Raw genomic sequence first — 15,358 nt, 5'->3', positions numbered from 1 at the left:
TTCAAGTTAATCATGATTATGTCCAATTGATGAAAAAGTGATTTAACTTAATCATTCTGATTTGATTAACACCAAATTTCCCTCGATGATTAACTGATTGTCAATTTCCGGGTGGATGGGTCAAGTTTAATATCATGGTAATCAACAATTCAATTGCAATTATATAATCACAATGGTCATCACAACTTAAATTGTTATTGTTTGTTGTTGAGATTTTTTTTTTTACAATTTAATTTGATTGTAACAACCATGTCTTTGCATTTAAATTAACCAACAGCCAATAAACAATAAGGGTCAACCCATGTTGATTAACTGACCTTCATTAACCTCTCACTGACTTGGCAATTTAAACTGATTGTAAGCCAATAATCAATCAATTGCAATCAGATCCATGTTTTAATCAGTGAATAGTTAATTTAGTTGAATGATTTTAAATCATTGCCTTTGAGTTTTTTTTTTGTTTTCTTATACTTTTCATTTATTATTTGTAACTAATTTGCATTTTAATTGCTACCTCATGGAAAACAATCAAATCTAATTTAAATTTTAATTAGTTTGAGAAAAAAAAATTAAATCATCAGCTAATTTAATACAGAAACTAAAATGATTGTCAAAAAGTTTTTCCTTTCAATCTGAATTGCGGTTAATTGTTGACAATTGAAGTTAAATGAAGAAGAAGATGATTAGATTGAATTGCTAATTGTTGATTAAAACTTGCGATTGCTACTTTAATTGTAATCAGTTGATTGTTTTCAATTAATCAAGGGAAAAAATAAGTTCCTCTCTTGATTAATGAATTGAGCCTCTTGATTAGTGGGCGATAATCACAGTTGGACAATTGATTAGAATCATAATCATTAATCAATTAGAATCAATTGAAAGATTCATAAAGTATTATATAATATTCACAACAACAGTTGAGTCTGTAAGGTAATTAAGTTAATTTTGGACAAATCAACTAAATTAAATTGCAATTCGTAAATTAATCAACTGATTATCACAACAACAACAACAAAACACTCAACTGATTATCAAAGATAATCAATGTAACCAATTATGGTTACAGTTATTTATTGACCATTTCCGTGTGTGTGTTTGTTTGCTTGTTGATTGTTGATTGTTGATAGTAAATAACAACAATCAAAATAAGGCCAAAGACCTTATATGTAGAGTCCAGTTTTCAGACTGACCCTTTGCCCAGAATAACAAAACCAAAATGAGGAAAAATAATCAACACATTTTGTTTGCTTGCTTGGATTCACATTGAAACACCAACTATGTAAACATGATGATTCAGAAGCTTTTACATGATATTCATAAATAATGATGATTATCATGACAAAAGTTCTGGAAGAGAAGTTGAAATTACCCTTATAAGTATTCATTCAGATTCATTTTCATCTATTCAATTTTATCACCGGATGAAATTCATGATAATTCAGGGGAAACTTTAGTTTCCCATCTCTATTTTACTTTACTAATGATGAAAATCATTTTTACAGTTATCTCATTATTATCTTCATCTTCATCTCCATCATCATCATCATTCATTTCTTTTCATCTTCATTGTCTTTCATGGTGAATAGTTGATTTTGGCTTTGAATCATCATCAACTGTTTGGAACTGGAATCAACAATTCAAGGTATTTCAATTTAAGCTCCATGTTCAACCCTTCAATGTCATGATATAATTATAAGAGGAAGAAGTGAAAAAAAGTTATAATTAACTGAGTTTATTGAGTTGAAAGATGATGATGAAAATGAAGATGAGGAAATACTTAGAACTCTTGATGATTATAATCCACTTGATGTAAGATCAATGACTTTACAATGGTGTGTTTCCGTTTTCCGGTTACTCAAGACAAAAAAAAACACCAATTCTATTCAAAACTAATCAACCAATTTGTTGGTCAATGGTTAAGTAACCAAATAGGTGTTACCTTTGATCCTTAGGTTATTTATAAATCAAGTTGGTAATCACCTTTGGTAAACTTTGACCAACCTTTATTGTTACCTAATTACCAGTTAGTTAACAACAATCAGTGAGTAAATAATAACCACATCACAAATTGAGAGGTGGTTTTATCCTAGGGTAGTGGGCAATGGTGATTATCTTGAAGATAGGACTTGCAATTTGTTCAATCATTGTAATTACATCAACAATGGTGATGATTATGCAAAGTAATTTAGTAAACAACAACAACAATTTAAATACCATTAGTTAATTAACGTGTAATGGTTATGAAAAGAAAAACAATCACTGGAAAAGAAAGTGACCCATTTAAGTTGTCGAATCAAGAATCTCGATTGTCGAAAGTTGTTTATGATGTTCGAGAGGAAAAAGAAATTAACAAATGTTCGTCCCAAAATCAACAACTATCGACAAAAATGACGGAAAGCAAATCGAAGATCGTAAAGAACAAGTTAGAGATCTTATGTTTTTCCTCGAAACTCAAAATAAACTGAAAGATATTAAGGAAGTTTCTCAAGAGAAAATCGAAGAAAGTTCAATTGTGTTCGATGAAGCGATTATCTAAAGCACGTCGAGCACAAAAAAGATGATCTTGATTCATTCACATAATATATTGATTCTCATCGATGCTATTAAAGTTTCAGTTTTATTTGAACCTCCAAAAAATGTATTGATCGAGAAAATTAAATTATCATGGAAAATCCCATAGAGAATTTCAATTTTCACAAATTCTAAAAATCATCAATCTCAATTTCCTTTTCCTTTTTGATGATGTGAGAAAAATCCTAAAGATGATTAAAAAAAGACGAACAGGAGCAGGGGGAAAGTTCGTCACCTTTTCGAACGAAGTTCATAACCTGTGACCTAGACCGACATTTCCAGCAATTCATAAGGAGGTTCAACACAAAGTTTAAAATCCAAAGTATTTAATCCAAACTGAAACTCACAATCCAAGTTCAATCATCAAAGATAAACAAACAAACGGTTGGCCCTCTCATCCCCAGATTTTGGCAACTCTTTCGCTCCCTTTCAAGATGAAAACCAAAACAAACAAACCGAACATCTGATGAGAGGTCACATGACCCTCGTCACAACGAGGCTGCGTGAACATCACCAGTGAACATCACCATTGGTGGAAACCCTTTTAGCTCGAGAGTTGTTGTTAAATCTGTTAATTGTGATTCTAATTGTGATCTTTTATTATTATTATTATATTTTATTAATTGTTTCTCTTTTTGATTCTCACTTTCATCCAATATTATCAAATTCCTTCGCTTTTCCTTCTCTATTTTTATTCTCTCAACAAATAAATTGGTAAGTCAATTTTTGTCATTTTGTCATTTTTTCTTTTCTCTTTTCCACTTTTTTTTCTATTCTCCTTTCTGGTTCTCTCTACTGTTTTACTAACTTACTTTTCTTCTTCTTCTTCTTGTTCTTCGTTTTTCTTTCTATTATTTTTCTCTTCTTCTCTACAGTGATAATAAATTCAAAATGAGCTTGACGGTAAGATTTTGGTTTCATCTTCTTCTATTTCTGGGTTTGCAATATTCATTGTGTTTTGTGATTGTTTGTGCTGTTTTTTTCTCACTTTCATGTCTCTTAGGCTCTTCATTCCGCTTCTCAACTACGCCCTTCTCCTGAACATACCAAAATGTCACCTGAAGACGATTCATCTTCTTCTCCTGAATATTGTCATTTTTTCGAAGGAACTGAAAAGCTTCTTGAAATTTGGTTTGATTGTACTGATTTACGTCAATCTGTTGATTCCAAAGATCTTCGTTTAATACCTCGAACAGCTTTGGAATCCTTTTGGCTCTTGTTAAATGTGAAATAATCAGTTTCAAGAAGAACGAGCTAATTGATGCTTATGTATTGTCAGAAAGCTCAATGTTTATCTCACGAAATCGATTCATATTGAAAACCTGTGGAACTACAACCCTATTTAATTGTATTGAACCTTTACTTTATTTGGTAAAAGAGTTTACTGGATTCGATAAGGTATTGGATATCTTTTATTCTCGTAAAAATTTTCTTCGACCTGAATTACAGCCCAAGCCTCACAGTTCTTTCGACAATGAAGTTGAATATTTGGATAACTATTTTGAAGATGGTGCTTCTTACTGTATGGGTCGTGTTAATCGAGATTGTTGGTTCCTGTTCACTTTAAATCCAATGGAACCTGTTAAGATGATTGAAGGACCTGATCAAACCCTGGAAATTATGATGCAAAATTTAGATCCGAAGGTCATGAAATTGTTCACCAGAGAGGTTTGCACAACCGCTAAAGAAGCAACTTCTCGATCTGGTATTGACAAGATTCTTCCCGGAATGATAATTGATGATTACCTATTCGAACCTTGTGGCTATTCCATGAATGGACTCATCAAAGGTGTAAGTATAAATTCATCAATTACAATTTAAACATCTACATTTCTCTTCAATCTAGTTAATATATGTATAAATATATTTCTCTTTCTAGGGTTACTATATGACTATTCATATTACACCGGAACCTCATTTTTCATACGTTAGCTTTGAAACTAACTACCCTCAGGCTAACTACCATGATTTGCTTTCTCGATTACTTAAAATCTTCAATCCTGGAAAATTTACTTTAACTCTATTTGCTAATGAGGTCAGTTTTAATTTTATTGACTAATTTAAGTACCTTTTTCCGTTATAACTGAATATTGATCCCATCATCATCCGATTAATTGATTATAACACAAATTCATCTAATCATTTAAACATTTCTCCATGTGAGATAATTATGATTAAGCCTCTAGATAGGAATATCTTCAATTGTCATTATCATTTCCATTGTTTATGTTTGGTTATTATATTAAGATGATAAAGATAATGAACAAATCGTAATTATATCCTTCTAATAGTGTTTCTCTCTCTCTCTCTCTCTCTCTCTGTGTCTGTCTATTTATCAATTGAGTTGAAAAAAGCATTTTCGTTAATTACCATAGAAAAAGTTAGCAATTAGTAGTAATCACCCAATCGATTTAACCTTCAATTATTGATAGAAACTTGGTAATGAATTGTGATACATTAACTTTTACCTAATTGTTTCCATTTGATCTTAATTGATATTCATTGTTTCATCAATTTTCATCCAGCAATAACTAATTAATCACTTTTACTTGACAAACCTAATCGAACATATAAAATATCATTTTTTTCTTAATAGAAAAAGATTAACATTATGTTTATCTTTTCAAGTTCAAAGGACAATAATTGTTATCACATTGGGAAAAAAATATTAATTACAATTGCAAATCAATTGTAATTCAATACTTTTCTCCTTGTTGACTTGATTAATAATATTTGATTTGATTTTCTCTTCTCTTTTTTTTAATCTTTCAGCAGAGCTCAATTGCTGGTGAATGTGTTCAAGATTATCGATCGTTAACTTTCAACGGATTCATGAGTAAAGAACTTCAATTCTGCCATTTCAAGAACTACGATCTAACTTATGGGCTATTCGCTAAAGCGCCAAGCTGAGAATTAGTTCTTAGGGTTTTTGGAAATATTTCGGACTGGGGGTAGGTTTTCCTCTTACACTTTAGCACCATTAGACAATTTAGTTTTCAATTTACTCTTAAAATTAATTAATTAATCAACCAATTTGCCTCATAAAGCAGCACATCTATACACAAAAACGAGTCCAAAACTTTCCATGAAAAACCCTTTGAAATCTCCATATATATTTACTGACCATTTAACTGTCAGTCTTTTCACAATTATCATCTATTAAATAATTGTAAAATTAAACAAATAATAATAACATAAAAAAATTCCAATATTAGGTTTTATTGATGGTGAAGATTTTTTTTTCTCATTATTATCACAATTAAATAGCAATCGTATTCACATTATAATAATAATGACATAACAATTGATTGAATTTGATTGTTAACAATTGAATGTATATTATCATGATAATGGTAATCATTGCAATAAGAAATGATATCAATCAAAAAGCAGAAAAAAAATCATGAACCAAAATGATACCAAAGATTCAGTGTCAAGTTTAAAGCTTAAGGGAGATGAAAGTTAATACCCAGAGAGAGAGAGAGAGAGAGAGAGAGAGAGAGAGAGAGAGAGAGAGAGAGAGAGAGAGAGAGAGAGAGAGAGAGAGAGAGAGAGAGAGAGAAAGGGGGAGGGAGATTCTCACCAAATTATTTCACTTTTTTTACTATTCACTGGTAAATTCATTCAGACTTATCTCACTATTTATATTATCACTTGTTTCAATGCAACATAAGACAATACTTTTAGCACGATAACTTGACAAATATTAATTAGACTCAAGTTTAAAACCGATAATATTATTCATATTATTGAACGATATAAGAAAAATGATAACTTGAACACGTTGGTCACCATAAAGGTAACTGGCTAGAAAATAGGGGATGATGATGAAGGAAAATGAGAGCTGTACTGAAACTGGTTTTAGTACCTGGGTAAAGTTGTTAATATAGAGGAGAGAGAGAGAGATGATGATGATGATGATGATGATGATGATGATGTGCATCTTGTTATTATCATAGAGACGCAAAACTTTTCAGGTCAAAATTGTTTTTCGTTTTCTTATTTCCAATGTTACCTGTCTGGATGCGGTCAACAAGTTAGACCACTTTTCACATCACGAAAACTTTATCTTCATCTCCATCATCTTCATCATCGGTTATTATTATCATCATCTTAGTTTTTACAATACAAATGCCAATGGAATTGAATCTTATTTAAAGGTCTATTTAACACGAAATGAAGGGAAAATGTTTGCATCGTATTACATATACAAAGAGGAGGAGGTTGGAGGTGGTGGTAGATGATGAAGGTGAGGATGAGGATGAGGATGATTACCTTGAAAGGTTATTTAAAAAGGGATAAGGTAAGTTTAAAAGTCGTTATCGTGTGTAACAAATGGTAATCCAACATTAACAATGGATTAAGATTGAATGGTAATACTTACATGGGAAAAGGTAATAAAAAACAACAATCAAAGGTACAAGGTCAACAATTTAACTATCCAACTAAATTGTTAACTTAATTGTGGTTGTTATTATTATCTAGAGTTTTTTTTTCTTCGTCATTTTTATTGTACATTTAAAATTCATTCATAGTGTTTGAATTTTCATTGATGGAAACTTTTATTTTTTTGTTTTGTTTGCAAAAGTAAAAATTTGAGTTGAAGTGAAAAATATGATGGAAAACTAATTAACAATTAACTAATCACAGTCCGATTGCTTCCAAAGTAATTTAGTAATTTGCATTTGGTAACAATTAACCTTGAAGATTTTTCTAGTCTTCACCAATCATCATATCGATTCCATTGATTAGTGAGAAAAATTAATTTTCATGAATCAATTGCATTTCCAATTTACTGGATCCTCTCACTCAGAATTCATACTCAAGTCATTGGTTTTCACACTCGACTGTATGTTTATCATCATTGCTAGTGATTGATTGTTACCACCATCTTCAAGATTATCAACATGATGATAACCAGACAATCAGAGCCAATAATCAGTGAAAACCACTGAACATGAGATGGTTAATCAGAATGAAAAAAAAAATGGTTTCTTTTCACTAACCCAGAAAAAAATGATTTACTTTTTTGTTCATTTCATCTTTCAGATAATTAAGATGATCAGTTTTTATGTAAATTTTATCTTCATCCTCATCAATATTTATCATCTTCAAGTTTACTGTCACAGTTAGTTTATGGTTATCATCATCTTTAAGCTTCTTGTATCCCAGTCAACCATTTACTTGCTGCGTTTTTGCGAGCATCAAACTTTTTTGTCTCTATAAGCGAGAAACTTGAATCTAGTTAAGTAAACGCCAACTAGAAATAAATATTAAGCGCACTTTTCGCTTACAAATTTTTTGTATAAATGAAATTGCTTCATGCATTCTGCGCGATATTTGTCTTGAATTTATGATACGAATCAGACGCAAGAATTTTTTTCATGCATAAATAATTTTTAATTTAATAAATCAAATAGAGTAATTTGCTAGCGAAAAATTAATAAAAAAAATATGTGGAAATTAGTGAGAAATTTATAAATTTTCATCAATCAACATGAGCTTGACTTTGTATTCATGTTAATTTAGATATATCCAAACTTTTTCTTGGATATTTTCATGTTTCGAGTTTTCCTCATGATTTGTGTTTTCGTGTTGTGATTCAAGCTCATGATCATTTTCACCCAAAATGGTTTCATCATCGCTTAATTCAAGTGAAATTTTTTTCCTTTTGTTAATCGTTGGCTCCATTTCGTTGTAGCTTGGCCTTTTCCTGTCTTCACGATTCGTGTCATAAATTGCTTTTGCTATTTGCGTAACACATTCTCGATACTCTTTGAAGTTGACATATTCTTGTTCAAGTACTTGATGAGCATGATCTTGAAGAAATGGAAATAGATCCATGATTAATTTGTGAAAGATGAATTTACATTTGCCTTACTTATTATTGTATCAATGATTTGTTGACCATCATCGAGTCTCTCTTTACCAGTCAAGGTTTCAGATCCAATTTTGTAAATAAAGTTATCTAGTGATAATGAATCACTCAGCTCGCTTCCTTGTTTCAATTCTCGAGATATACATTTTCTGAAGAATCTTGATACAATAAGATGAGGGGTGTCAGCTTGAATACAATATCCATAACTAGATAAAGGTACTTCAATCTTTCCATCTATCGAAACGATATCCTGTAAAAAGAGAACATGATCATGGATGAATATGCAGCCATACATGAGAGTTGATAATCTTGTACCTTATCTTTGAGTTTCTTAACCTCAATTTTCTTTTCAATCGTGTAACCAGCATTTCTCGATTTCGCTTTCTCACTCGCGTCAATTTTACTATCAAGGTTCATGATGGCCTGTAACATGTGCTCGAACACGGGCTTATAGGGCTTTGTTGATCTCATTGTTGGAATCATTTGTTTAAGGAAACTCAGTGATGTCTTAAGATTATCATCTTTCTGTTTTTTCTTTGCTATAGCAGCATTCTTGATTCTAGCCATTAGCTTGTTATCAGCAAAGTATTTCTTGATTCTAGATTTCCTGGTTTTCATTTTCTCTTGTCCGTCAGTCTGATGTTCGGTCACGATTGGGTTGCCATCAAGAAAACCTGTATCATCATTGTTACTTGTACTTGGATCGAGTAATGGGTCAAGCTCGTAGAAATCTTCGGTTCTTGATGAAGTAGCTTCTCCGTTATCATGATAAACTCTAGTTGTGTTCCTTATCTCTTCTTGTTGCTCTGTCAACGTTTGGTCGATGTTTCCAAGATCTTGATTCAGGTTTTCGTGTTCTTTCAAAAGATGTTGAAGAGCTATTACTAGTATCTCTGATTCAAATGCTTGTTCGACAGGTATCACCGAAGTACATGAGTATATCAATTTATCTTGCTCAATCAATGTTACATCAATTAACTTTTCACGTTTTGAAATAAACTCAGTTAAAACCTTTTCAAGTTGAGTTCTAGATGCTAGAAAGATAGAATTTCTATGAAACCATGAATTTTAACGGTTATTTTAAAACTCACCTGAAATAGCAGCTACTTTACCAGAAAACTTTTTCTCGCTGATCTCGAACTTGATAAATCCATTTGTGTTCACGTTCATAATTGATTGAATTTTCTCTTTGTCTACAATGATGATACATGGAATCAAGCCATCGTCACTTGTATTCACAGAAATCACAAGAACGAAAATATTGTAACTTTCACAAGTATCAGGAAGCGTGTCTACAAGATCTATTAATTGTAATGATTTATCCTTTTTCTTTTTCGTGGCAACGGGCTTTCTTGAATTTTTCCTAGTAGTTTTTTCCACGGTTGTTTTCACTCCTTTCATGTTCAAGAATTCAACCAACGTTTTTTGCCAAACTGGAACAACGTTGCGGTAGTTTTTTGGTCTTTTAACTGAACTTGAAAGCATAAAACTATCACGAGACAAGCTTGAAAGGTCACTTTTTACTAGATGATACATAAACAACACACAAGAATCAAGTAATAGAAATGTGATTTACATGTGTTGTTAACCAGTTTTGGTGGGAAAAGGAAATTGATAACAGGAAACAAGATTAGATTGTCATGTAAACAAGCAATTTAAACCTAAATTTCTGTAAAAATAACTATCATATCAGCATGAATCAAGTTTCTTCATCAACGTATCAACGATCTCTTGTAAATTCAAGAAACGATTTTATTTCAGTGCTTCGTGAAACATTGGATGAAGTATCTTCACATTCATTTCATGAACACGCGGATTCACATGAACCTTATCAAGAACAAGAACCAAGTCAACTCTTAGAAGCAATCTCTTCACCTGGTTCATCGTTTCATGAATCAGAGATTAATCTAAGTAAGCTAAGTGAATGTTTACTTGGTCATCTTATTTGGAAAAGTGGATTAACCAAATCTCAAGCTAATGATGTTGTTAGCATGATAAATATTTATTTGGAGAGAATTGATCCAAGAAAAAAAATCCGAAATTTGCGAGGATTCTGGAACGAAAAATCTAACTTCCTGGTTAAAGAATATTGTTTTATCTGTGACAAAAAACATGTACATGGCTCTTATTACAATGAACCAAGAAACTTTTTACCTGTTTCTTGTGACGGTGGTTTGTTTCATCCATCTTTAACGACTGGATCATATTTCATCAAAATTTCTATTATCAAGTTACTTGAACTCGTTATGCCTAAGCTTCATCAACATGTTCGAGTAAATAGCCAAACAGACAATCTTGAAAGCATTCAAGATGGAAGTTTAGCAAGACAAGCTCGTGTTGATACTGAATCTTATACATTCACATTATTTACTGACGAAGTACCAACATCTAAATCAAGTCATCTCAACGCTTTTCCAATATTCTTGACACTTAACGAGTTACCTGAACATGTGAGAAAGCAAAATATTTTCCTTTGTGGCGTTTTCTATGGCAAGAAAAAACCAGAATTCTCGATATCATTTTTACAACCGTTTATCGATGATTTCAAAGTTCTTGAATCTTCTGGAATAACTTGGACATGTAACGAGTCTAATATTATCATCAAGAAAAAGTTCAAGTTGACTTGTATTATCGCGGATGCTCCGATGCGTGCATATTTAAGATCAGTCAAGCAACATAATTCTAGATTTGGTTGTGACTGGTGCAAGGTTGAAGGAGTATATTACAACGGCTCTATGCGTTATCGACATGTTCAAGATAGCATTCTTGTAACACTCAAAAGGAATAAACAAGAATTTATAGATTTTTCTTTAGGAAATAATGTGCCTGAAAGTGTGAGCCAATCAATCAAGTCACATAGCATATTACACGATTTAGATTCATTTGATTCCATAAATGGATTTTCTGTTGATATACTTCACGCAGTTTATCTTGGAGTGGTCAAGGACTTGATAACAAGAGCATGGCTAAATAACGATTATCGTGGGAGAGGATTTTACATTGGCTCAGCGAGAGACATGAAAAACTTGAACAAAAGATTTCAAAACATCAAGGTCCATGCGGATCATCCACGATTACCAAGATCATTTGCTGAATTGAGCGATTGGAAAGGGAATGAATATGGTTCATTTATGGCTTATTACTTTTATCCAGTTCTAGTTAATATTCTACCTACTAAATATCTTGCACATTTTGGTCTACTCACTCAAGCAATATTGATTTGTCAAACCATACCAGTTTCTATTCATGAACTTGTTCAAGCACATGAGATACTATCAAAATTCGTGAAGTTGATTGACTCGTTATATGGACTTGAATTTTGTACTTACAATAGCCATATATTGTTACATTTAATTGATTCCGTTCGTGCTTTAGGTCCAGCTTGTTCCATTTCTGCTTTTCTGTCGGAAAATGAAATGGGCAACATAAAGAAACGTGTAAAAAGTTTTACAAATACGGCTCAAAATATCATGAATCTCTTCTCGATCAAATTAGCTTGCAAGCTAGATCTTGACAATTTGGTTGATCTTCATGAGCATGAAAAAATATTTTTTGGTTTGGATCATGCAAAGAAACTAATTGTACATGGAGCAGAATCAAGAATAATGGATTACAACTTACTGAACTATCTTGAAATGCAAGGAATCGACGGTGATGTCACAGAATATACAAGCTATAAAAAGGTTAAGTTCAATAATAAACTTTATACAACGATTCATCACGATTTGAACACGAAAACACAAAATTCAAGTATCATGGTTAACGATAGATTTTTTTTGATATCAGAGCTTATTCGAGTTCATGATAACATGATATTGTCTAGATGTTTTGAACTAATTTGTGAAAGTGATTCTCTCGAGATAAGTGCAAATCATCAGACATTTACAATCAAATGTAACGTTAAAACAATAAGAACAATAACGAGAGTCGATAAAACGGATCGTTTTTTCAGCATGAATCAGATTACAAGTAAAATCATGACTTTCCAGTTACATGATAAGTACATGTTAATGATTCCTACATTGAAAACTTTGTAAAAAGATCATGAAAATAAACTCAATGATATTTGAATGAATGAAATGTATTTATTGATGAACTTGTTGAAATTCAGATGAATCGTAAAAAAAGTTGAAAAAGAAAAGAGTAACATTTGTATCATGTACACATGAGTAGAGATGGTTTATCATGATATGAAATTTGATGTTTACATGTATCAAGCTTCATGATATTCAATTTTTATCAAGAGCTTCATGGAACTTCTTACAATCTTGAAGTGAATGATCTTCTGTACAATAAGGACAATCATGAATTCGCCAGCAACCGAGCTTGCATTTTTTTTGATCGTGCCAAAGCCAACAAAAGTTTCTTGTTGGGACAAAACAACTGAAATTTTCCTTATGAGGTAGAGCCATACCATTTTCGATTAAAGCCTGGCCCCAGTCTATCTCCTTTCCATCTATCTTTGACTTGATACGTACAAAAGTTTCGTCAGCGTACATGTAACTTCGTTGAACAAATACTCGTGAACCATGTTTCTTGATCATGTTATTCAAGAATAGTTTTGAACATTTCCGAATTCCAGTCGGGAAAAGAAAATTGGACAACGGTTTGATATCCATGAGCTTGGCCTTGAAACATGTTGCATTAACAGTTGGCTTGAATGATGGTATTTGACCAATTTCAGCTGGGGACTTCGCTATATCAAATCCATAGTCTTGAAGATAAATTCTAACAGTATTTGTTTCAGTATTTATGAACCTGACCGATCCGCGTTTACAAACAGTTCTTGATTCATATTGATCATGAACGATAACATTATCACCGCACCTGTAGTTCTCAGCTTTTACCCATTCATGTTCATGTTCCTTGATATATTGTAGCATCGTGAGTCTATCTTGTACTAGTTCCGGTGCTTCCATCATGATATAAAAAGGATCAAAGATTCGAGTTACTTGAACACCATGAAAAACATCGTCTCTTACATCGATCATTTGTTCTGATATCGGCCATGGAACACGATCTTGATAAATATCAGTAGATATTGAATCATCAGCGGCAACTGTTGATTGAATGAATAAAGCGCGTACAGGTCTTGTCTTCGTGTTCTTGGATGTTGATGGTGTAGGTTCTTGTGGTTCATGATTACTTGTGTTTAGTTGAACAGGAGTCTTGGGTTGACTTTCAAAGCTGATGGTCTTGTCAGTGTTACCGGCTTTTAGTGGAGTTGATTGCGATTCTGGTTCAAAATACGTTCCTATTTCTCCGACAAGAAACGAGTTTCCTTGTTCTGTGAACGTGAATCTACTTCTCAAAGCTGGATAAGACGGAATGCTGTCACGATAATTATTCATGAGACCTGAAACTTGATTCATGGTATTCACATGGATAAAACCTTTCTTGATCCAATCCAATATCGAGATATAATTATTCGTTGGAGCTTCAAATTTTTCACAAAGCTGAAAAGAAAAGAAATATGGTAACAATAAATCATGATAAATGCTTTCATGTAACAAGCTTACCTTTTTATTGAAGTTTAAAAGCTTGACCAAGCTTTCTCTTTCACTTAATGTCTGTGATTTTACATGTTTCCATTTAGCTAGAATAAACTCAATAGCTTCTTTTATCTTGGATTCTTCTTGTTGGAGTAATTCGCTTTTTTGCTTGATCAAAAGCTCGAGTTTCTTGACTTTGCAAATTAAAATACGTTTCGTGAGATATGCTGTGTTCATGATCGAGTCCCAATTACATGAATCATGTTCTATCTTTTCGGCGTCAGGATAAACGTTTCTGCACTCAAAGCAAACTTTTTTGTCTTGATCCTTGACTTTGAAAGATGCTAGAAACGATTTACATTGATCACATGTAGCTTGAAAATCACGATCCAGTGTAATCGGCTTAGCGATACATGGTGTCTCGATCCTATGAGAATGTAGCATATGTAGATGATCACCACATACATGACCATTAGGAATACATTGGCACACGAATTGAGCAGGATATTCACACCCTTGGTCATGATATTTACATCTTTGGCCAATTTTCAACTTGATGAAATCTTCTGGCTTGAGTGGTAATTCACAATCGATACACTTTTCATGTCCATGGTCATGACAGCTCGAACACATCAAATTGGCACATGAATGCATAAATATGCTTTCATTTAAAACACTTTTACATCGTGTACATGAAAAGTCAAATGACACGCTTTCATGTAAGCGTTTTAACGATGTCATGATTATCTAGATAGATGAGACAAAAACAATTAATTAGTTATCATGGTACATGTTTCAAGAGCCAAGAAGTCGATTAACTTACCTCGAGTAACTCGATTCTTGATGATCAAGTGAGTAATTAAAAGAAAAACAATTCTTGTCACAAAAAAAAACGAATAAAAATTTGAATAAAACCGGTAGCAATTAAAGCTTTTAAAACGTTCTTCTTGAAGAACAAATTAAACACAATCGAACAAAGTGTCAAGAGGGATCGTCTTGTAATTACGCGCGATTCACGTTTAAAGAGATTAGCGCGAACATCAAATTCAATCGCGAAAAAAATTTAAAAAATCAACTCGAATAGTGAATTTTTTTAAGCGAGAACAAGTTTTCATGATCATGCCTTCAAGTGCACAGAAATTGTCGCTTGAAAATTTAGTTTATTTCACGAGCACTTGCGCCTTTTCATGAAACAAGTTAATGGTTGACTGGGATTCTTATTGGAGGTTTTCAAGAAAGAGAAACAAAAAAATTCTAATCTTCTCTTTCTGTTATCATCATTATATCATTAGCATCATCATCCTCATCATCATCTTAATCAGCATCTTTTTCTTCATTTATACAACCATAGGAGTGATGACTGAACTTTCATCATGTGATTAGCATCCTCTTCATCTTGCCAATGATGCGACTGTCA

General features: G+C 32.3%; 1 protein-coding gene across 1 annotated transcript; it reads left to right on the top strand.

The window, feature by feature from the left end:
* The first annotated feature begins 1,530 nt into the window (after positions 1 to 1,530).
* On the top strand, positions 1,531 to 5,785 carry LOC128394510 (S-adenosylmethionine decarboxylase proenzyme-like). The gene is given in 6 exon segments (XM_053354842.1): positions 1,531 to 3,285; positions 3,447 to 3,474; positions 3,575 to 3,773; positions 3,776 to 4,362; positions 4,451 to 4,606; positions 5,347 to 5,785. Coding segments are annotated over 5 exon segments (1,089 nt in total). The 5' UTR covers positions 1,531 to 3,285; positions 3,447 to 3,462; the 3' UTR covers positions 5,482 to 5,785.
* Positions 5,786 to 15,358: the final 9,573 nt, after the last annotated feature.

The sequence above is a fragment of the Panonychus citri genome, unplaced genomic scaffold (assembly GCF_014898815.1).
Source record: "Panonychus citri isolate SS breed McGregor unplaced genomic scaffold, ASM1489881v1 Contig00139, whole genome shotgun sequence".
Lineage (NCBI taxonomy): Eukaryota > Metazoa > Arthropoda > Arachnida > Trombidiformes > Tetranychidae > Panonychus > Panonychus citri.
This window is presented reverse-complemented; position numbering and strand designations above follow the sequence as displayed.